Below are 22,949 nucleotides of genomic sequence, written 5' to 3' on the forward strand. Positions count from 1 at the left end.
AGTCTTTATAAAAATCTGGCCAGTCATGTAATGTGTCTCCCTGCTTTTTTTCCAACAAAAAGAACCATCACACTTGGAGTAGATTCCCAATTAGCTCAAAATAGAAATCAAAAGCTGAGTATTTGTTTGAAGTATGCTGTATGTACTATCAATACAAATATAGTTTGCTCTCTTTTTAAGTTTTGTTTCCCCACTTTCTTATTTACCACTACTACATGGATTGCAATATGAAAGCTCTGGATTAGAGCTTAATTCTCATTTTGTATACTATATTCAGTGCATTTTCTTTCCTATAGCATCCTTCCCACATATCACAGTCCATACAGTACACTGTGGGACTGCACGGAGTCATGCTTTTTTTACTTACTAAAAACTTTGGATAGACAGATGGTGCGGTGGGCGGTAGGAGGATACTGTCTTGAATAATAGCCCCTCGATAGGAGCCCAAGTCAGCCTCTTTGAAAGTGTCTTTATGCTGCAGCCCAGCAGTTTCCCCTCGGCCTCAGTAATGTCCCACACACGGCTCCTTGATGCCCTTTTAAGTCAATGACAGAAGCAGCAGCAGCCAGTGGCCTGACAGCCTGACTGAGCGCTTGCAGGAGAGCCCTCCATCCGTCACGGGTGCCTGCTGCGTGCGTGTGCATGTTCGTGTGTGTGTGTGTGTGCGTGTGTGTGTGTGTGTGTGTGTGAGACTTGCTGGATGTTATTTTAAATGTGTTTTAACAGTGATGTAACGTCAAGGCGCCTCTGACATAATTAGACGTTTTATTTTCATTTGTTTCCAGCCCTCATCATTCCCCATCAGGCGGCTGGCGTCACACTGTCACCTAGCTGTCACCTGGAGAGGCGTGAGGCGGTTGTGCGGTGGTGGTGTGTGCGCGTGTGCGTGCGTCTTTGTGAGTTTGACAGGAAGAAACACTGACTTGAGGAGAGTGAGTGAAGTGATTGAGATGGAAAAGGGAAAGTGATGAAATAAGGGGGAACTTGAAAGATCAAGGTTGACCAAGTATCGTATGAACATATGAAAATAGTATATCGAGATTGAACCTGAAACAACCTCATTTTAGTGAGTGACAAGACCTGACTTGATTAGCGACACCCAAAAAAGCTAAAACAATTTGCTCTGCTGTAACCTCCCGACACTCCTTTGCCAGTTGTAATTGGTGCTGGGTTGGATGCTTAGCTGCAGCTATACAATCATTGCAATCACATTCCAGCAGCCAACCTGACACACTGAAATATTATCAGCATGTGTGTGATCTGTTTAAAGGTTATAAATCGGCTCCTTCACGGCGCTAAGATGCAATACTAATAAAATAAGCAGGAGATTTAAAAGTTGAACTAATCTGTCCTGGGAACAGAGCTGTCAGTAATGGAGGGGATGGGATTCACAGTACTCTTATGTGTGTGTGTGTGTGTGTGTGTCTGTGTGTGTTTGTTATGTAGAAGCTCACAGGATGATGACTAACTGGGGAGTTTGTGTTAGAGCTGAGCGTAATGATACACACATCCAATTCATTAGTTTGAAGTGTAAAACTCAAAGTGGTATTGTGAGGGAAAACTAAAAGTGTTATCCCTCCGCTAAGAGCTTCATCACAATGACACATTTTGACTGAGTTGGTTTGTCAAGTGTGTATAATTGGTTTATTTCCCTTTAAAGTAACATTTCTAATCCCTTATAACAGCAGTTAATGTCATGATCTCATGCTGAAACACCTTGACACAGATTCAGTGTAAGCTGAGTAGTGAGACATTTGAACACATTATGAAACAGTAATCACAAACATGTACATGAATATACAACATATACATCATGAACAACGAACCAGACATACAACTGCAACATTTAGATACAACTTGAAATGACAAAGTTTGCATAATTGACCATACTCTAAACCCCTTCCCCTAAAACCTTTACAATGCTACTATAGCAGAGTGTAGGCTAACATTAGCATCTCTGTCATGCTCTTTATTAGATTTAGTAAAGTTTACAGTTCAGCAACCCCAACCAAACAAGTTGCATTATGTTCTCCAAAAACATTGGTTAGTCCTCGTTTTAGCCTTTTCTCTGAAAATATTCATGGTGAAACATACTATTTGAAAACACAAACAATAAAGCATAAGTCTAACTTGCTTTATTATTTCCGTCTCTTCTTCAGAGCTCATCAGTTGGTGAGGATACTGACTGTTAGCCTCGGTTTTTTTGCACGATATTGTGTATCTTTACATCAAGTACATGTTTAAAGGTTTTACAGGGTTCCCATTTTAAAACGAATCACCTTGAAACATTAAAAAGTCAACCAGAGATAGTTTTTTCAATGAACACATGGAGCTAATGTTAGCTTAATTAGCAAGCTTGCTACAGCCGATAAAATCTGCCAGCAACAGTTGTCATTGCAGCCGGAAAATAAACGGTTGCCGGGTAGAAATTAGAAGACTTTTGTCTACTTCTGTGGGAAATCAAGGAGCTATTGTTTAAAAAATTACCAACAAAAGTGAGTGAGTGTTAAATCTCCCATTTTTATCATGGTAAATGCAAATGTGTCATGCCAGAACGGAAAGCTTGGCAGGCGTAGCAACAGTAACTAAGAAGAGCTGGGCTGAGCTAATGGTGATTTCAGTAAAAAAAAAACACTTGATAAAGACAAAATCAACTACACATATTTTGCATTTGCACCCATAAATGCATCACAGCCAAACCAGCAGCAAAGACTAAGGCCATGACAGAAAATGTCTAATTTCATCGTCTTGTGGATAGAGTCGACAGAGTTGTAACCCCCCTCCAAAAAAAAAAAAAAAAAAAAAAAAAAGTTAACACATCCAGCTCTCCTTCTCCTGCCTCTAACGGGATTCATTGTTCCTCTCTGATTTGTGTGTTTTTTATGTTAATCACTCCCTCCTCACACACCAGTCCTGTCTGAGGGAGGGGGAGGAGGGCGGGGGGTGGGGATTCAGTGGTCGTCAGCCGCCAGGGTCATTTGTAACGGCTGATGAATGAGCGACTCAAATAAATAAATAAATAAGTGCACTGCATCTGACCCACCCAGCTTTTCCCAGGCTCTTGGGCGTTGTGGGGAGGGGGGTGTCGGGGGAGGCGGGCGGAGGGGGGGGGGGGGGGGGGGGGGGGGTAGTGGAGGGTTGAACACAGCGACAGGGCCACAATTGATTTCCTCATTGCTTCAGTTTGTCGCTTAATCTGGCGATATGCTGATAAATCTTCGCACTTTGTCAATTAATTTCCCTGAAAAATGAGACCCAAAATGGCGAACACATCAATACAGCAGCGGATTCTGTGTCAAAAATTAAGCGGTAAAATTAATTGCCCTCCCATCCGCTCCTGCTAAAACATAACTAATGAGGGAGGCAATTATAGCTGCATGCAGACTCCTCCGGGGTTATTTGAAACACACACACATACACATACACACACACACACACACACACACACATACACACACACATATATATATATATGTATAGTGTATATATATATATATATATATATATATATATATATATATATATATTCACATACACATGCAAAGAGAGGTTGTATATTTTGACTTCAAAGTTCTTTTATTGTCTCGCAATAAGGCATGTTTAATTCCAGTAAGAGACTGGAGGGTTGAGGTGCATCATGGGAACAAAAGAAAAGATGCGAAGAGTCAATATTCAAATTGCCTGAAAGTTTAGGGGCTTTTTTGTGCAGACACATTTGCAGGAAATGTATTTTTGAGGGTATTTCTGTGTCTGGCGCTATACTTTTGGTACTCGGGGTTGTGTATGCTTTTAAATTGATGTTTATGACCTGTAGCTTTTCTGTGTGTGTGTGTGTGTCTGGCCCTTGCCTCTGCATGAGAACAGCTCCGGATTTGTCAGGGTTTAGAGTAGAGATTCTTTTCAAGTGAGAGTAAAGTTTAAGGTTGATGCCGGTTAGGGATACGAACATGGTTTTAGGGTTATGTTACATTAAAGTTTAAGGTAAGCGTTAAGTGTTAATCCTGCACCTTTACTGTAGGTAGAGGTTAAGGTGATAATGTAATGCAAGGTTGAATGTTGGGTGGGATGGGATGGGGGGGATTCTGTGCTGCTTTTGCCATCCAGAGCTTCCAGTGTTGACAGCAGCACGTCACTGCTACTACCCCACCTTGTCGTTCCCACCCCACAGAACAGCAGATGAAAAGCACACATGTAATTTATCGCCAACGTTTCCTCCTCAAGAATAATTGTGGCGACCGCGGCTGGGCGTAGGGATCGATGGCTATGGATTTTTCTGTGGTGGGGTCTTGTAGCGATGGGTGTAATGAGAGATGGAAGGAGGGAGGGGAAGAGGGGAGGAGTGACCAGCGCTGTTTTTCTGATTGGAAGAAAAGGTCTGACCGGATCCTCAGTAACTATTCTAGTTTAGAGTTTGACACAGGAATAAAGACCTTTTTTTTTTTTGTTTGTTTGTTTTTAATCAAAGGCCTTGAAACCTGTTTGTCTCTATGAGCAATGGGGTCCTACATGAACACAAAATGAAATGCCAAAGTTAGAACTGTTTTGCTTATTTCACATTTGTGGTGTCTTTAAGTTTGAGTTTTGGTGTGTTGGTGCTTCTACAGTAGTTTTTTCAGTCACTGTAGCAATCGCTGTTTATGCTAACTAAATCTATTTTGCACAAATCTACAAATATATCACTTTCTGTTGCACATGTTCTTATTTTGATCATTGTTATCCATAAAAATACCTCCCAGACATCAGGTATTTATAACCATAAATGTAAATGCATCCTGATACGGCTGTACTAGGTTGAAATCCCTATCGTGTGATTTAATTTGTCTACAGAGAGTAGCAAAAAAGACACGTGCTATCTATATAACCGCATTGTTCCTTTAAAGGCCATTGACTCCAGGATTGAAAAGTGAATCTGTATGAATTGGCTAACGAATGCAGCTTTTTAAGGCTGTTTTTCTCCCCTCTAAGTGGCACTGCATTAAAACTCTTCTCACAGTCGAGTGGCTTTAAATGGGTGTAATAGAGGAAACTTGAGGCTGCTTTGTCTCTGCGGACTCAGTGAAAGCTGCTATCTGCGCAGAAGAGGAGCAGAGCACTGCTGAGGCCCAGCTGGAAGAGTCACCCAAATGTGTTATCGGTGTGTAGCGAGAGCTGGAGTTCAACATCAGCATTTAGATGAATATTTAAGTGACGGGGAACTTGGCTGCACATAACGTACATACACGCGGTGTGTGTGTGTGTGCGCCTATGGTGTTTCTATAGATGTGCTGGTACACAACATGTACATGTGTGGAAATGTGTTACTAGCACATACAGTTTGATTTATGTGTCTATATGCGGGGATACTGCGTGTATGTTCATTTGCATGTACATCTGTGCCCCCTCTATGAATGTGTTTGTGCGTGCGCGTGCGTGTATCCGACTAGCACACAAGTGTTTGCCTCAGTGTGTCTTATCACAAATGTTGCTCAGCGTGTGTGTGTGTGTGTGTGTGCGCAATGGCAGATAGAAAGAGAGAGAGAGAGAGACCATCATGCTGTTAATGACAGAGCCAGATGCAGGGAAGAGAGGAGGAGTGTAAAAAAGCTCTCCACGCTCCCCATCTGGAAGGCATCGCCCCCAAATGAAGTTGTAGAAAACCATCCCATTGATAATAAAGCTAATTTTTATGGCTCTGACAAGTATGTAATTATGTTCAGCGGTGCTTTTCAGATTTTATCACAGTCAATAAACCACACTGGCAATTTCCCGTCCCCCATTTGACATATTTACATGGATCCATCTGATTGGAGGAATTAGTTAGCTGTGAGAGCTCTGATGGATATACACTAGTGATCTGTGACTTCTGCTTGGCTCATCTGTTAGCCAACTAGACCTGCTGCTCATCTGTTCAGTCTGCTTTTTTCTTTTCTCTGTTTCTGCATTTTATTTCCCTACTTTACATCTCTCTCTCTCTATCCATTAATATAATGTTTCCTCTTTCTTTTTTCTTAACTTGAGCTCTCAGATTTTTTTTTTGCTCAATGGCACCTCAGCTCCGCTCAGAGGATTCAACGATTCCAAAAAATCTACTTCAGCAGCCTTTCACTTATTAGCACCCTACCATATTTGCAAATTTAATTTTTATTTAATTGTATTTTTTGATTAATGTTGAAGCAGCTATTAAATTAAAAAAAATATATATATATATTGACAGATTAATTATGCTGAGCTATATTTAGTCAAAGCAGACAGAGGGAAAACAACTGAAATGAAGTAAAATATCAGGAATGTTGTAGCTTCACATATTTAGCTTCACTTATTCATGTGAATGAAACCAGCAGTTTATTTTCATTGTTGATGACATTACTTGCATTCTCAGTGTGTCAGAATAAGCTCGATCCAAATGCACAACCACATGTAGATTAATGCATAACACACTGTGGCCATTGTTTCCATCAGTTATCATGACATTGTATTCACATAAGTAATTTCACCAATTCATTTCAAAACACTTTCAGCAGAATTTTTGGAGAAATTTTTATTTACAGAAACAACAAAAATAAATGCATCCAAAATATCAGCACTAAGGAAAACTGTTTGCACACAACTTTGTCAAAGTCTAGGTCAGAATTGATCAGGGTCTATTAGCTGCAATGGATGTTGGGTAAAAATTATATGGTTTGTTTTTTTCTATCAAGTAAGTTTGGCGGGTATGTTAAAAGCCTGTATGATCTAGAAACCACAATTATACTTTAAAGACATTTTTTTTTGGTCTGTTAAGGGAGATTTTAGACTGCTTAAAAATAATGAGGTGTAAATGAGACAAAAATTCTATTTTCTTTCTCAGGTTCTTGCTACCTCCCCCTCATTCTGGTTTCTCCTATGTTTTTCTCCTCTTTGATGCCCCTGATGCTCTGTCCTTCCTTCTCTCACTCACTCTCATTCTGTCTCTTCAGGTGAAAAGTCCTATCTGTGTGACCTGTGTGGTTTTGCGGGAGGCACAAGACACGCCCTCACCAAACACAGACGCCAACACACAGGTAAGCAACAACGCACCCGACCTCAACGCATGTCGTAACCTAATCCAAGCACACAAACTGTTATATGTGTGGACCTTCATAATCTTGGACAGTGATTGACAGTTCGAGATCAGAACAGTAGTAATTATTTTTCACATAGTTTTAGCAACTGTTTACTATCACACACACACACACACACACACAAGCACATCAGTGTGACATGCTGCTGTCAGTGATAGGCATGTGTACCAGTATGGCTGACTGAATCTGAGATTTTTAATTTCAGTTATCATTTCACCATGTCATTCTGTCGCTTAGGGAAATTGCATTTTTCAGATAGGCTGTCAATAACGAGTGCTTTTTTGGAAATTGAGATAGTGAAACAAATACTGCTCTTAACCGTTGTCTGGCAGGTGCCCAAGGATCAAGAATCCTGTTATAAATATTCATTTAGGTTTTCATAATTCATTTTGTTTGCTCCTCTGTTTCTCTGCCATTTTCCCGCCGAAACCTCCCAATTTCTGTCCTCTTTCTCGGTGTTGACATGTGTCAGTTCTACCAATTCCAGATTTAGCTGCATATTCAAATCCGTTGGCATGCAGCTGCGTATGAAGGGACCACCCTGTCTGACAGCGTTTGCTTGTCACTGTTTGACTGATACGCATTTTTTAAAGGCCGCTGTTTATGTCAATATTTGGTATAATGATTCAGTTCTTTAAAGTGGAAATAGACAATTTTTTGGTTTAACTAATCATCATGAAGTAAATGTTGATTGCACAGTGTAATGGCTATAGAATAATGACACCATTAGCGTTTAGATTGGTTCCCTATAAGCCTCATTTTCACGATCCGGCTCTGTCTGCCAGTGGCTACGATCTCCCGGGAAAATGAAGGCTCGATTTACTGCACAAAGGAAGTGCATCAACTGCTGCGCAACCAAAAGTTTTAAACACTGACGTCCTTGAAACAGTTGAGTAAAATACTCTCTCATTGTTATGGTCTGCCGTTTGAAATAAAAACAATTTAAAGTACAAAGCTCCCAAAGAGAACAAATATCTCACAGCAACGCACAATTTTCACCTACATACATCAGTCCTACCACTTTCATTTTAAGTTGAATTAATTTCTTGACACTCTAAGCATATCCTTACAATTTAGAATCAAGTCCATATCTGTGTTAGATTAATGGCTGTGTCAAATATGGTAATCATCTATCACATAATGGTACGAGTCTCCTATTTGGATCGCCACCAAGCCGCATACATTCATAATATATCCTGTCAACATATCCTGTTGACAGATAAACTGTCTCAGGTAAGAGCAAAACATTTTAACCCACATATCAACCGCTCGCCGCCTCTAGTCACATAACTTCTAGATACTTGGTTAACAGTTCAAATACTTCTGACACTTCAACTATTTGTAGCGTACACATTTCAACCATCTGTGGAGCTTCAACTTCAACTGAAATTCCGATTTCTTTTATCGTTTGCCGTTGACATTTTGACTGCTTTCATATTTCTTATTTTTTACACAGCAGTTTAACTGCTTTTATCTCTTACACCTCAACTGACAGTTCATCTGCTTTCAGCTCTTAGTCTGCAACTGTTAGTTCAACTACTTTCAGTGTTTACAAACCGACAATTCAACTGCCTACAAGGCTTTAACTTGAGGGGAAAATGTCAAATTCTGTTCTGTAATTATACTTCAACTGATTTCAATTCTTCAGTAAACACAAACCCTTTAAGTGCTTGAACTGCAGCTCCCAAACAAGGTCACTCATATTTTCTTCTAGTTATATTGTAGATTCAGAACTTTCAATGGTACTGTCAGGAAAAAAATGCTTCTGCCAACTTTGTTTTTGTGCTGAATTGGTTTCAAAATTAATCCCACATAGCATTTCAGCCATATCAGCCAAACCATGGCACATTTAGCTTTCTGCTCGAATCTGTTGGTGAACGTTTGTGTCAAATATTCATGTCTATCTAATCACCATCTAATCGCCCTTGTCTGTCTCTTTCCTCTTCAACCCATCCACCCAACAGGAGAGAGACCCTTCAAATGTAAGCTCTGCAACTTCGCCTCCACCACGCAGTCCCACCTGTCGCGGCACAAACGTGTTCACACCGGGGAGAAACCGTACCGCTGCCCCTGGTGCGACTACAGGTACCGGCTCATTGACCCGCCCACGCTTGGTGGCGCTGATGGCCGCCGCCATGGCACTGATGATTAGGGGGTTGATAGGTGGGGGGTGGGAGGTGCTGTGGGGGGGGTACATAAGGGTGTGTGTGTGTGTGTGTGTGATGGTGAGATAGCAGGTGGCATTGTAGGGTAGTTTGGAAGGGTGGAGGGGTGGTGTTAATGCTAGAGGCTTCGTGTGTGTGTGTGTGTGTGTGTGTGTGTGTGTGTGTAAAAAGGGTGGCTTGGAGAGGTGGAGGGCAGACAGGTCTAATCTCCACAGCACGGCTCCATCTCATCACTCTGCCATCATCAACAGGCCCAGCCAGATCCCCCCTCAACACACACATACACACACACATACACACACAATGTCACTGTCACTGGCAGGTCCCTGTCATTAAAACACCATCATACCACATCAGTAATTACACAGGAAATTGTCGGTGAAATTGAAAAAGTTTTGGCTGGCGTTGCACATCTCCATCTCTCCATCTCTCTCTCTCTTTCTCTTCTTCCTCTTGTCTCTCTCTCTCTCTCTCTCTCTCTTCCTCTCATCCTGCGCTTGCTCGTCAGGTTGTGGCAGAAGAGTGTGAAAGGGAATGATCTCAAACCCATCATTGGTTTTAGATGTACTCTTCATTCGTTTTTTCCCCTCTGTGACAAAGTCATTTCAGCAGCTTGCTACACCTGCTCCGCTGCGGTGAAGCGCTCAACTCATTTCATCTGTCTTTTGTACGCTGTCCAACTTAGAAAAAAAAAAATGAAATGCTGACAAATAATAATTGTAGTCAGGCTATTATTTTGCAATTATCAAAGGATTATCTCACCTTGTTCTCAAAGTTATCAAGAGGTGTTTCTTGTCTGTATTAATTAAGGATTCGACCAATATTGGGTTTTTTTTTTTGTTTGATTTGAGATGCATAGCTTATATTTGATGCTGACATTTACCATATTTACATTTGAAGATTTTCATGCCAAAATAACAGCATCTAGGCTTTATATGTATGTGTTATTTTGAGTTACAGGCTTTGTACATTGGCATTGGACGTCAAAAAATGTCACTGAACATAATCATCCCATATCAATGTTCTTATTGGGGTTAAGGCCCATATATGTACAGCTGTTATATTCGGAAACCTTTTGAAACTGCGAATAGTTGATATTAATTTTACTTACTTCAATAATTTGGTGTTTTGCCCAGAAATCCATTCTTACCATGACAGAAAAAACCATAGCTCATGGGACACTAAACCTCAGAAGCCAGGAAGGATGCCCAGGACAGTCAAATGAAGACACAATCTAATGTCTAAATGTGTAATCCAGGTTTCTCATTAAACTCAACGTTTAATGAGATATTTAGCATTATGAATTATGAAGAATTATGTAAAAATAATTGATCAGACTGTTTTTGTTTTTTTTTTTTACTTGAGGACAAATAGGACTAACCCAAAAATCAGAAAGATGCTGAATACAGAGCAAACCAAATGTTCCTTGGCCTATTGTTCTTGCACTGATACTTAATGATCATTACAGATAGGGGCAAATGAAACAGTAAATTAGAAGCCCAATTAACATTTTGGTGGCCCCAGGGATTCTGAGGGGTCCAGAGGGGAAGGAAGGGGGGAGCAAGGTAGGAGGAGGGAGGGAGGTTGGGGATACAGAAACGCCCCACTGGTTTACTAATGTGAGGATGAGGAATTGAATACGGGGGCCTCAGACTGCCGAGAGGGGCCTCGCCTTCGCCCTGCTTTTACACTCTGAATACATGTTTAAAACCCCGACGTCTCCAGTGGCCCGGCTACGATAAAGAGCTACTAGATGAGTTTGCACGTTTGACCTTTCAATGTAAGCCGGGCTTATGAAATAAATATGATGCGGTTGTAAAGAAATATTTAGGTCTCAGACAAATGAAGCAGTTGTGTGATTGACAGTTCTTGGATGTAGGAAGTGTTTGTTTCTGTTTTACGGGTATACATCTGATTTGCACGATTAAAAATATCCATATTAAATGTTATGGATGGCATCTATGGCTCCCACTCAATACAATGTTATCTCCATCAAGGCTGTTCCTCAAATGCATGTAAATGAGCAGGGAGTGAATGATTTATCAAATGCCACTCATCTCCTATTCAGACAGAGATAGATAATAGAGGGGGATAATTATAGTTGGGGAATAGTGGTAAAAATATTCTAATGATATTGCACTGGGAGTCCTGGGCTGTCAATTAATGATGTCTATTTGACTATTCTCCAGCTCTCTAGCTATAGCTATCTATTGTTCACAATTTTCCTTTTTTTTTTTCATTAAAGTCAGGGTGGCATCTTAAACAGTCTAATTGATATGTAGCTTCTGACTCCTGCCACGTTACCACCATTCTTAAGGCTATTATTGTTTATTGAATGCTGCGGCATTCATGTTTCAATCTACCTGTTAAAATACTGTTTCAATTTGAGGCGATGGCGGCTTTGAGGATGACACACTTACTGTCAATGCCAGGAAGGTTTGCGACCTCGTAAAAGTGAAGGGAGAGATGAGGGAGAGGGAGGGAGGCATTAATGATGATAACCGGGCCTTTTTGGCAGAATAAGATCCAAATAGCACCACTGATCCAAATACACCCACCCCCCACCCCCCCACCCCACCGTCACCCGACTCTTAACACACAAAGAAACACATTTAAATCTCCTCTAACGAAGCGCCTCTCAATTACACCTCTCCCATTACCATACACTCGTTGGGAGAAGGAATATGGAAATGGCTAAAATAAAGGAGAGAGGGAGAGACAGAAAGGGGCAGAGGAGGGGTGATATTTCCGTTGAGCATCAGTATGGCTGATTCCCATGGTGAGTGCATGGATGGGGGAGGAAGTTGAAACAGTGTTGGACTAATTAATACAGTGTATAGTAGGAGGGCTGGTGTGGGCTTTCACTAACTGTGACACCTGCTGACTCCTAAACGCACGTTGTGTTGTTTTAATATGACAATTACGCCATTACCATATCTGAGAGATAGCATGGCCCCCCTAGGAATCCACCCGCGCTCTCTTTAGAACCTTTTAGCTCCGCTTCAAATTTTATCTATTTATGCTCCCACTTTTCGAATAAGAAATCAGTTCACTTTTAGTATTAAATGCATTTCTTTTTTAGCACAATGATTTGCGTTAATTTGTGAGCATGTGACAGTTAAAATTCTTAAGTCTGTGTCTTTTTTTTTTAATTATGCAAAAGAACAGTCAACAGATGTGGCCGTGATTTGTCTGTGAACCTGTTATTGTTTCGCTAGTGACGGCTGATAGCAAAGTAATCACAACAATGTGTGCCAAAATGCTGAATAAGTGATTTAGAATAGTGTTTCATTAAGGGTTACGTACACATCTGTACACTGTCAGTCAATGTACAACTGGCACATTTTTAAATTCTTCAAACTCTTCAACTTCTGTACATTTAACAGTGATGTAAAGCTACAAGACCTTAAATCTATGGTTTTAAAATCAACTATTAGGGAAGTCTAATGTTCAGCACCCTTAATTTTAGATCTTACTCTAATTCTGTAGTGTTTCTGTACTGCATATCACTTGTGAATCAAATTGTAGCCAGTATTGTGACAGTCTTTTTTTATGCTTTGACTTCTCTGGAGCAAATGTAAAAGCTTTCATAAACTACATATAGCTTGAATGGCATATACAGTATGTCGTTATATCCATCAGTGATCCCCTGGCTGTGAATTACTGCTTTTACAAACTGTTATTTATTCTTTTGTTGATAGCAAAGCATCCCAACCTAGTCTTCAGCTTTTGTGAGGAGTTCTCATAGTTCACCGGTGACTGGTGCTTATGCGTGTCACACAGCAAGAACAGAACCCGGCGAGGGCCCACTACATTTTTTTAGGCCCCAGTGGAGCCAGGCTGGACTGTGGCCCCATGATGGAGAGAGGTGTCTCTGCAAAAGTGAAAACAAATTCTCTCCTTGGCTGGCGTGAGCTATGGCACAGTGAGGCTTTATTGTCCCGGCCAAGGTGATAAGGGAGAGTAATTGCGTATTATACTGTCCGAGAATGTCAGGTCCAAACTGAGCACGAGTGCCCCATCCATCAACACATGATAGTGTGTGTTTATGTGTGTGTATGAAACCGTGTTCTACACCGCACATGCTTGCTTGCATGATGCATTACGTGTGTGCTTTTGTGCACGTATGTGGGTGCTTGTGTAATCTTGTCTGTATATTTACACCCATGTAGTCATATCAGAGATGTATAATTTCTTATTTTGGCACAAACCAAGGTTTCTTCATGTCTTTATATGTATGTATGTATGTGCATGTTTGTCTTGCCCATCCAGTGCTTCATCAGCACATACGTGTGTGTGTGTGTGTGTGTGTGTGTGTGTGTGTTTGTGTGTGTCCGTGGGCAGGTTTAGATAGAGCCTTGGAGCAGGTCAGGCAGCATCATTAATCAGCAGAGGGGTTGTGTGTGACTCTTTGAGCTGACATCATTACATCCTGCACCCTGCAGTAGCTCACTTCTTGGCCTGCCCTATCTGACCAACCAAAAGACCCACAAACTCTCGCTGGGCGACGTGCGCACACACACACACACACACACACACAGAAAATACACTACTAATCCTACACCTATCATACAGTTTCAAAAGATATATTCTACTCAGACATACTGTATCTCTGATGCATTCAGTAGGCCGCTAGATCCACTCGCAGTCGCACATCTGTCCTCACACACAGCTCCCAACACCATTACACACTAAACTGAACATCTGTGAGGAAAGAAAATATCTTAGAGATATGTAAAACCATAACAAAATATCAAAAGAATATGCAGGATGTAAATGTTTGTGTAACAAGTTACATTTTGTTGTTTGTGAAAGCGGCCTTTAGTCGTTTGCTTGTTGTGGGCCTGTTTCACAGAGGCGTATTTAGGCAATGAATGCTTTGAGAGTCTGTCCAAACACGGCTGCTCCCTCAGCTCCAAAGCCCAGCTTGAGTTTTTGTGTGAGCGTGTGTGTGTGTGTGTGTGTGTGCGTGTGTGTGTGTGTGTGTGTGTGTGTGTGTGTAGTACAGCAAACCTTTCTTGGGAACGTTGCCAAGCGTTTATCTTGTGTTTTCTCCCTCATGACTCTCATCTTTTAATCTTTTTTTTTTTTTTTTTTTTTTTTTTTTTTTCAAAAAGGAATGACGCCTTTCATCTTTGTTTGTCTCTCTTAGATCCAACTGTGCTGAGAACATCCGGAAGCATATTCTCCACACGGGCAAACACGAGGGAGTGAAGATGTACAACTGTCCTAAATGTAACTACGCCACCAACTCTCCCATGGAGTTCCGCAACCACCTGAAGGAGAGTCACCCTGATATTGAGAACCCAGACCTTGCCTACCTACATGCAGGTAACTGGATTTTCAAACCATAATACCCTCTGTGTCGTGGTTAGGCTTTGTAAAAGAAATGAAAAAACCAAAGCCATTCACACATCTCCGGTAGAGGATCCGGTAGATGGTGGATTTGTGGAAGAAAATCCACTAATGTTCTATGCATCTCTAATCTCCAACAAAAAAAATCAACATTTGAAATCATGACACTGAATTCAACCACCTAGCTGCCCCCACAACCCTGCCCATGCTCTTTTATTCCACAGAGTGGAAGTGTCTGCCGGATGGAGTCTTGCTATTCAATGCTGATGGAGGGCACACAGCCATAAAGAGGCAGTGCTCAAAGATTGCCGGTCTAGCCATCCCTGCCAATCACTCAGGCCATAGAGACAGATGAAATCTTGTTCTTCCTCTATTGGTTCCTTTGTATCCCAGTGTTCTTCCTTTGTCCTTGAAGGCCACCAAATCCAATCGGCAGAGTGCTTGTCCTTCTGAAGAGCAGAGAGGACAGCCTTTATCCTGTTATCCCTCTGACCTTACATAAAAGCAGTAGAGTTGAAGGGGAGCACCACGCGTTCTCGCGGCCATGGATGTATATCCTATTGAAACTGAATAGATCTGGTTTGTGTCCTTTTGCTGATTCTGAAAACTTGATTTATTCCTTTTACATTTCTGAAACAGACTTAGTCTTGGCGTAATATCTATTCTTCAGATTGTTGGACTGACCTCTTTCTTGTGGTCTCTTTTACGCCAACTCTTACCCTCTCACCCTATGAAACCTTTTACCCTGAACTACACATGAAGAACGTCCCCTCCTTCGTATTATTCATACCCTCTCACCTCTAACTCAAGCACACCTTTATGCCTCTCCTTACCCTTTGACCCCACAATTTCCCTCACCTGTGTTTGTCCTTATGCATGGTTGACCTTTGCTGGAGAAGACAGTCTTTCAAATTCACTTGTTTCTTTGTTTCCTTCTAAGTTTTTATCTCTTAAGCCAAATGAAAATACAGTAGTTCTACCAAGACCCTGTAAAGGAGATTTCTCTTTATGTCTCTTCAAGGCCGATGCTGGAGCTTTATTTGTAAGGGCGGTCATGATCTGACAATGATTCCACCCAGCTATATCAAGCACCATACTTTGTGGGTTTTTGATGAGCGAAGGTCAGATCTTGTCTGGAAGTCGCGTCGTCTTTCAGCCATCCGCAGGAAACATATCCTCCTCTTTCAGTCAAGTTAAGCAGCATGTTTTCAAGATGTCATCTTGATGCTCTAATTCATATTCTGCTCACACCACACCGCAGAGATGAACCAAAAAATGACAGCAAATTAAACGATCCAAAAAAAAAAAAAAAAAAAAAATGCATCTGATGGTGTTTGTTACCCTAGAAGAAAATCCTCTACTGCACCAATTTTCTGGAAGAAATTTCAAATCCCACTTAGCTTTCATTGATGCATTACAGTTTGCTGGAAATTTTGCCTCATGACAGCGACATGAAAATAAACCATAGAAGAAATGCAGGAAATCAACAACTCTTAAACCTGATTAAGACCAAAGCAATCAAACTATAGGTGGTTTGAAAAAGCATTAAAGGTGCACTTGTGATCTTTCTCTCTTTCAAAAGAGGGAAAGGGAGGTGGGGGTGTTAGCGGAAAGAGCAGTGTTTCATCTAAGCAGACAGAACGAGACCAAAAGAAAGACAGGAGAAAAAAAGATTAAGAAGGTAGATGTTGAATTAACCTGCTTGTGATTGCTCTCTGTCAGAGTGGCACTAGGGCCAGCAGCGAGAGGCAAATCGTCTGTGATGGCCCTTCCCGCTGTTCCCCCTTTGAAAGACACAGATCAAACGCACCCTAGTCACGGGCCCTTGCAGCCCCTCGCGTCGGATTGATTGACACCCGAACGTCTCCGCCGCAGCTCTGTCGTTCCATATCACTCTCTCTCTTCCCCTCTCTCTCTCTCTCGCCGTCTTCCCTTCTTTATTCAGCGTCGCACTTCGAATTAAAGCCCTTCTCAAGGATGAAAGCAGAGGTCCTTTGCAAACGAAGGAAGAGAGGGAATTAGACCCAGCAAGTGATGGAGGGGAATGATGATTAGAATTTGAGGAGAGAAAAAAAAAAAAAAAAGAAGGAAAAAAGAAAGGAGGTTAGATATGTGAGGGGAAAATGTTGCTGATAGGACACATTTTAATAAAATGGTAATGACAATTGTCTTCCTTGTGCGATCTGCAGAGAGATATGCAAGGAAAAGAAGTGGCGGTGCCTGTGTGATCTCAGCATAGATAGCACTGCAGCAGAACTAGAGCTACAGGTACCTCAGAGTGCTGAGACTTTGTTAAATTATCCCTCTACTAGAACTTTCTCTCTAGTTAAAATGCTGCTAGTACACTGTGACTGGTGCAGCTTTGGGAAATGGTATATTTCCTTCGTTCTCTGCTATCTCCCTCCAGCGAGGTCAGCTGTAGTTGCAGGGCAGTGGCTTTGTTGAATCAACCTCCTGTCCACTTAAGTACCAAAAACGATGTTACACACACACACACAAACACACACACACACACACACACACAGGTGGGAAGGCGCCATTAGCTTTGTCAGAGCATCTTCATTCCGCTATTTTTAATTATGAAATATTTCCCTAATTTTCAACCAAGGTTATAATTGCACATCTTCAGGGCATAGAGATCAAATGCTTTGTAATTAGCTAACAGCGACTTAGTACTTGGATCTGCTGCTTAGTGCCTAAAAAGATAAAACAAATAAATAAATAAACTTCTTCAAGGCATTGTTGCTGCTTTATGCAGATTCTATTTTCCTTAATAATGCATGATGGATGGTTACTGTAGAGGGCTAGAGGAGACCTGGCCTTGTAAGTGATGATCTTAATACACAGTTACAACCACAGGCAAATTCATTTGTTTGCATATATTTTTCCTTATTAAACAAATCTGTAAACAAATATGGGTTTCGATGGCTTTTACTTAAGTTATGCATCTGTGTGCCTCCCTGGCTCCCCCTCCCTCGCTTTCACCTTCTGTTCATCATGTAACATTGAAACATTACTCTCCGGAGTTTTACTTGCGTATTGTGTTGCAGCAGCGTGTTGGATGGTGGAGGACAGGTGTGTATGTCATGCAAATGTGTCCTGCTATCCCAGCGCATATGACACCGTGTCGACGTCGTGAAAGAAGCCACAGACACCGGCGATAAAATCAACATCTGTTTCTAATAACAATGTGTTATATGTGACACGTTTTCTATGTGGGAAAAATATGTGAAAAACAAAACACAATGCATCACAGTTCTTTGAAGAAAAAAAAAAAAAAACACCTATAGGACATCAAGTCGTCAGCGTTAGTGATGAACCGGCGTCTTTGTGTCACATTCCTTATGTTGCATTCAGATGATAGGCATTAATGAAAAAAGTAATTCTGTTCAGCGTGATGTAAAATCAGATGAAGAGGGTGACTCGTCGTGCTGTCACGGCGTAGATTTAGTTGCTTTGAGTTTATTGTCTTATTTGAGACAATGAGGAATTTGCAGCCTTAATGAGAAGCCAATAAATGCTTCTACCAATAAAGAGAAGAGCAAACAATGGTGAAATGAAGCTCAGTTGTTATAGTCAAAGTAAAAAATATCAGTCATCACACTGAAAATACATCAGATAATATCGATCAGATACTTAAGATCTGATGAATATGACCTCACACACGAATGAATAGTGCGTCTGTCTTTATAACAGTTTCTGTTTTTGTGCGTTTGTTATTGTGTCTCCGTTTTATTCAACCTCAGCAAGTCTGCATGTTCAAACTTGAAGATCAGGTCAAGCCGTGTGTTGGGGTGTTAATTGGCGTATTCCCTCTTGGAGGAACACCTTTCAGCTTATCTGATCCTGAATGACTCACTTTGAGGACTGAAGTGGGTTGTTTTGAACTCACCACTCTTCCCTCTACCCTTAAAGGTCCCTCTCTTGGACCGTTGCTCCGCGTTTCATACCTACTTCTTTCCATCTACACGTTCCACATGCGGTCTAGCTTGAGATATTACAGTTGAGAAGTGGCTGCTCGGTGCGCATGTGTGTCCCTGGAGAGATGCGATGTGTGAGTGCGTTTTGGGAGGTTAGCTGAGCGGGTTTAGGGAAAAACATACTCCGTCGGTTGCATGAGTCTAAGTAAACCAACACCAAAACCAAGCCAGGGCCGAGCAAGCAGCAATTCCTGCATAATGACCTGCTCCAATGAGCGTGAAAACTCTCCCAACTGGCTGCATTTATCACACATCAGCCAAAACAAACGGCCTTTTGTTTATCCTCTCCTTCCATTCCCTTCCCTTCCTGCTGGTGCCAATCTGAGAGCCTCCTCTCAGCCGTTTAGTGGCCAATCAAAGCCTTGACTGGCATGTCCTGTCCAATCCGTGCTGCAACAGCAGGTTTCTGCCTGCTTTGAATGTAAAGTGATGTCTACATTGTGTTCGTGCCACCTTTAGGCCATCACAAACAGATTCTTTCACATGGTAAGTGATGACTTGAAGCGTAGTGTCGTTGTCAGATAGGGTCAACTTCTACCTCTATGTGAGCTTCTGGACAAGTTCTGTCAGTGTCAGAAAAACTGAGGCAGATTAATGACATTTGATATCTACTCCCTGGAGTTGCAATGGTAGGGTTATGTTAGGTGTGTGCTTATGTTGCACTATTCTAAAAAAAAAATTGCTGATGGTCTGTGTAGGGCACAGCATAACAGTTGCACAGCGTGATAGCAGCGCAAAAGGATCAAATTGTCTGCACAGGTTTTTAGTCAAATATTACCTTTTGATAGTGGCATTTGCAACATGATAAACTGAGTGTTCAGTTGTTGTGCAGCCATATCTTTACAGTAGACGCAACATGGTTTCAAAAGTTCAATTGTGACAGTTTTATATCTCAGCATGCTTTAAGTATAGTGAATAAACAAAACAAACAGTCCAGTTTAAAGACTGAAGCAACTTTTCTTGGAAAGCTATGATGTTTTTGGTTGTGATGCACTACTCCAGCTCCCTGCTTTAGTTTCCTTTTCTTTTACAGAGCAAATCATATGATTTCAATAGTGTATATATTATTATTATTTTTTTTTTTTTTTAGCAAGAGCACACTGGCTGTATCTCATATATTTGTATGAAAACTTGCCTCTCTGGAGTATGCTTTTATATGAGTGTACAGCACATACGCAGAAACACACACAGAGACACACACAAACACCTCCTGTGAGTGACGTGTAGAGAGGATGCCTGCGGGCAGGGCTGCTCCTCACGTATGGGACAGTGAATATGGGACCAGACAAGCCGCCGGCTCCTATAAAGCCTCATCCAATTCAATCCTCCTTCTCCCTCACTTCAGACACACTGTACATATCCAGCTAACAGCTAACAGCTAAGCTGCCTGAGACAAGACAGAAAGACAGAAATAAAGGAAGACGTAGTCATTGATGAGAAAGGTGAGTAAAAAAAAAAAGAATACCGAAAAGATAAGAAAGAAAAGCAGAAAACGTAAAGGAGAGCAAGTTGTCAGACAAGGCCAGACTGCTGATTTTGACTTTCAGCCCTGCTTGCCCCATCTTGACCTTAACTGAGTCAACACAGCTCCTAGTACCAACATGTTTTCCCTGATGTACACCCTCATAGGCTGGAGTGCACTTCTGAGATCTCTACCACGACCTTTGCCCCTTTTACTGTGCCAAGAACCCTTGTCTCCCTCCTTTGCTTCTCTAGCCGCTGCGTGTCGTCCGTTTGGTGGCTCTCCAAACGCTTCAGCGTCTCTGATTACCAGCAGGCTCAACTTTCCCAACTAAACAACCAATTATCAGCGCTTTAGCCAAGCCCAGTCCCATGTTTCCTGATACAGTGGCCTATTAGGGCCCCTTATTTCTCCCCCAGCATAATTGAATCCCCTGGCTGCTCATCAGTGGGCTAATTTAAGCCAATGTGCAGAGTTGGTAATCAGAGGGGCTGCCTATTAGACTATCAGACCCCAATTAAGTGCCCTCTTATTTCCAACATAACAAGCCACTATCACTACTGCTGTTATTGTATTTACCTCTTTATTGGCCAGTTTTGTTTGGGTAAATATGCGGTCTGTTTGGAGAGCAAGAAGAAAAAGAGGGGAAAAAAGTGGAAGAGAGGAGTTTCAGTGTTTTTAAAAGATACACTTGTAGGTGGAGAAGAAACTAATTAGGGTGACAATCCAGAGGCCAAGGATCTGACTATTTTCTACTGTGATGGATAAAGCTCAGTGGTTAGGATGTTTCTGTCCCAACAGTCTCTTACTGTGAAAACCCTGTTAGTGTTCATCATGTGTCGTATGCTATTGATAGCACTACAGCAGCAGCATTTAAAAGGTTTGGGCAATTTTAGGATCGTATGGACTACTTTTAAACCGCAGAGCAAGAGTTCGATGTAAAAACACATCTGCCTTATGTCCAAAATCACAAATTTAGTGATGAAACTGCTGATGGTAATTCGAGTATTACCCAGAGAATGCCTGGCCCAATCTGTTGCAAAGATTTTTTTCACAACATCATTTGGGTTCAATGAGTGCACATGTCACCAGCATCTTGATCGAAAATGGATGGGCAAGCGCAGTCTTTAACACTTAAAAAAAAATTCAAACATCTATCTCTGGCCGCCACTTTGAGTCTGCCAAAATCTGATGTGGCTTTAACTTAACTAATAGATATGAAATGGAAAAAAAGTTCAGAGATGAATGCCTTCACCACCAGCACCTCTTTCTGTCCTCTCACAAGTATAGAATATCTCACTTTCTCCCCCCCTCCCCTCTTTTCTTGTTCTCCTTCCCCTTTTTCTCTCTGTCCTGTCTTGGTGACTGGTGCAGTTGAGGGGAGCCAGAGTGTGAAAGAGGCCCACAGAGGGCTGATGAGGACTGTCTCAGCAAAGCATGTCTCAAGTCTGGGACTGTGTTTCTGCAGCATTTGAGTGGGTGTGTGTGTGTACATATACTGTATATGTGTATGTCTATGTTAGCGAGAAGTAGTCTGGATGCGTGTCTCAAAAGTCTAAGAGTGTGTGTTTAGTGTTGGTGTCGACTCCCCATAGCCTAATTAAAGGGCGAGGAAAGCCACTCACGGGTAGATTAAACCTAAAAGGGTAAATTAGCACTCAAAAGGGGTGTGGCAAATTCACACATACGCACAGGCCATGAAATCTCTTCTGACACCTGTGAAAAAAAGGGGAAAAAAAGGAGAATAAGGAGGATGGAGAGAGGGGGAAACTTCTGTATTTCCATAGCAGAACTCTGCGCTGTATATTAGCTGAGATAAGGATCTGAACAGGGCACTTTTTTTTTAAAAAAAATTGGAGATCAGGGTTTGGGTGGCTGTTTGTCTTCATTGTGTGCATGTGAGGGTTGGCTGATTAACATGAGGACATATCTATTTTATTATTATTTGTAATATAATTTCAGGACAGCAGGAATGTCTGGCCCCTGCAGCAACATCTTCCTCTAGAAACAAGGTTCTTGTTACTCAGGATGATCTACAAATCTCACTTTTTTACAATTTTCATTGACAATTAGTGTCTACCAAATATAAAAAACCATGAAAATTGTCCACCTTCATTGATTCATTCATGGTTTTTCATTAAGCACGGAGGAGACTGAGTTTAATTTTTGACTTTGGTGACCTCTGATACCCATTGGCAAAGGGCAGAAGTGTGGCATGCGTGTGATGTGCAGACATGATGAGTGACAGATGAGTGTCACTTCATCGGTCACCTCGTTTCACGTAAATATCCCACAATTCAACAGCGTGCATCAACGCCTTTGGCTATACTGATATCTCTATTTAACTGTGTCCCCGTGTGTTTTTAACCCCCTTACTCTCACTTTATCTGTCTTTCTTCTTCTCTCTTGTGCTGCCGTGTCTTTGTGTGTGTGTTATGATGTCTTACCATTTGGGTGATGTGTGTCTCTGTGTGTGTGCATGTGCGTGCGTGTGTGTGTGTGTGTGTTGAGAGTGAGTGATGTGACTCTGGGCCAGCAGCTGAGCTCTGCCATGCTATCTGTCTGTCTATCTGTTTGCCAGTGTGTCTGTTGTCTCTTCTGTGTTCTCTCAACTCTGTTTGACTGCTATCAGACAAGTGTGTTGTTTGAGAGCGTGTGTGTGTGTTGTGTGTGTGTCTTTTTGAGGTTGTGTACATGTCATCTGTCAGTGTCTTTCTCCAGAGTGAGACATCTAACAGAGAATCTCAGCTCGGCACACACACACATACTGTATAAAGATGCATACACACACACACACAGTTTCACACAGAACTTCATCTCCAATCTTATAGTTCTATGCCCCAAGGACTAAGTGTGTATGTTTGCAGGTATAAGAGATTTCATGTGTATACACACACACACACTCTTG

General features: G+C 41.6%; 1 protein-coding gene across 3 annotated transcripts in view; it reads left to right on the plus strand.

The window, feature by feature from the left end:
- znf407 (zinc finger protein 407) overlaps window positions 1–22,949 on the plus strand; it is a 146,876-nt gene that overhangs the window by 88,201 nt on the left and 35,726 nt on the right. For all 3 annotated transcript variants that reach the window (XM_042424123.1, XM_042424125.1, XM_042424124.1), the window contains exons 7-9: window positions 6,936–7,019; window positions 9,044–9,164; window positions 14,397–14,575. In XM_042424123.1, the coding sequence (XP_042280057.1) occupies window positions 6,936–7,019; window positions 9,044–9,164; window positions 14,397–14,575 (384 nt within the window). The remainder of the gene's footprint in view (window positions 1–6,935; window positions 7,020–9,043; window positions 9,165–14,396; window positions 14,576–22,949) is intronic.

Source organism: Thunnus maccoyii, chromosome 10 (genome assembly GCF_910596095.1).
Source record: "Thunnus maccoyii chromosome 10, fThuMac1.1, whole genome shotgun sequence".
NCBI classification, from domain to species: Eukaryota; Metazoa; Chordata; class Actinopteri; order Scombriformes; family Scombridae; genus Thunnus; species Thunnus maccoyii.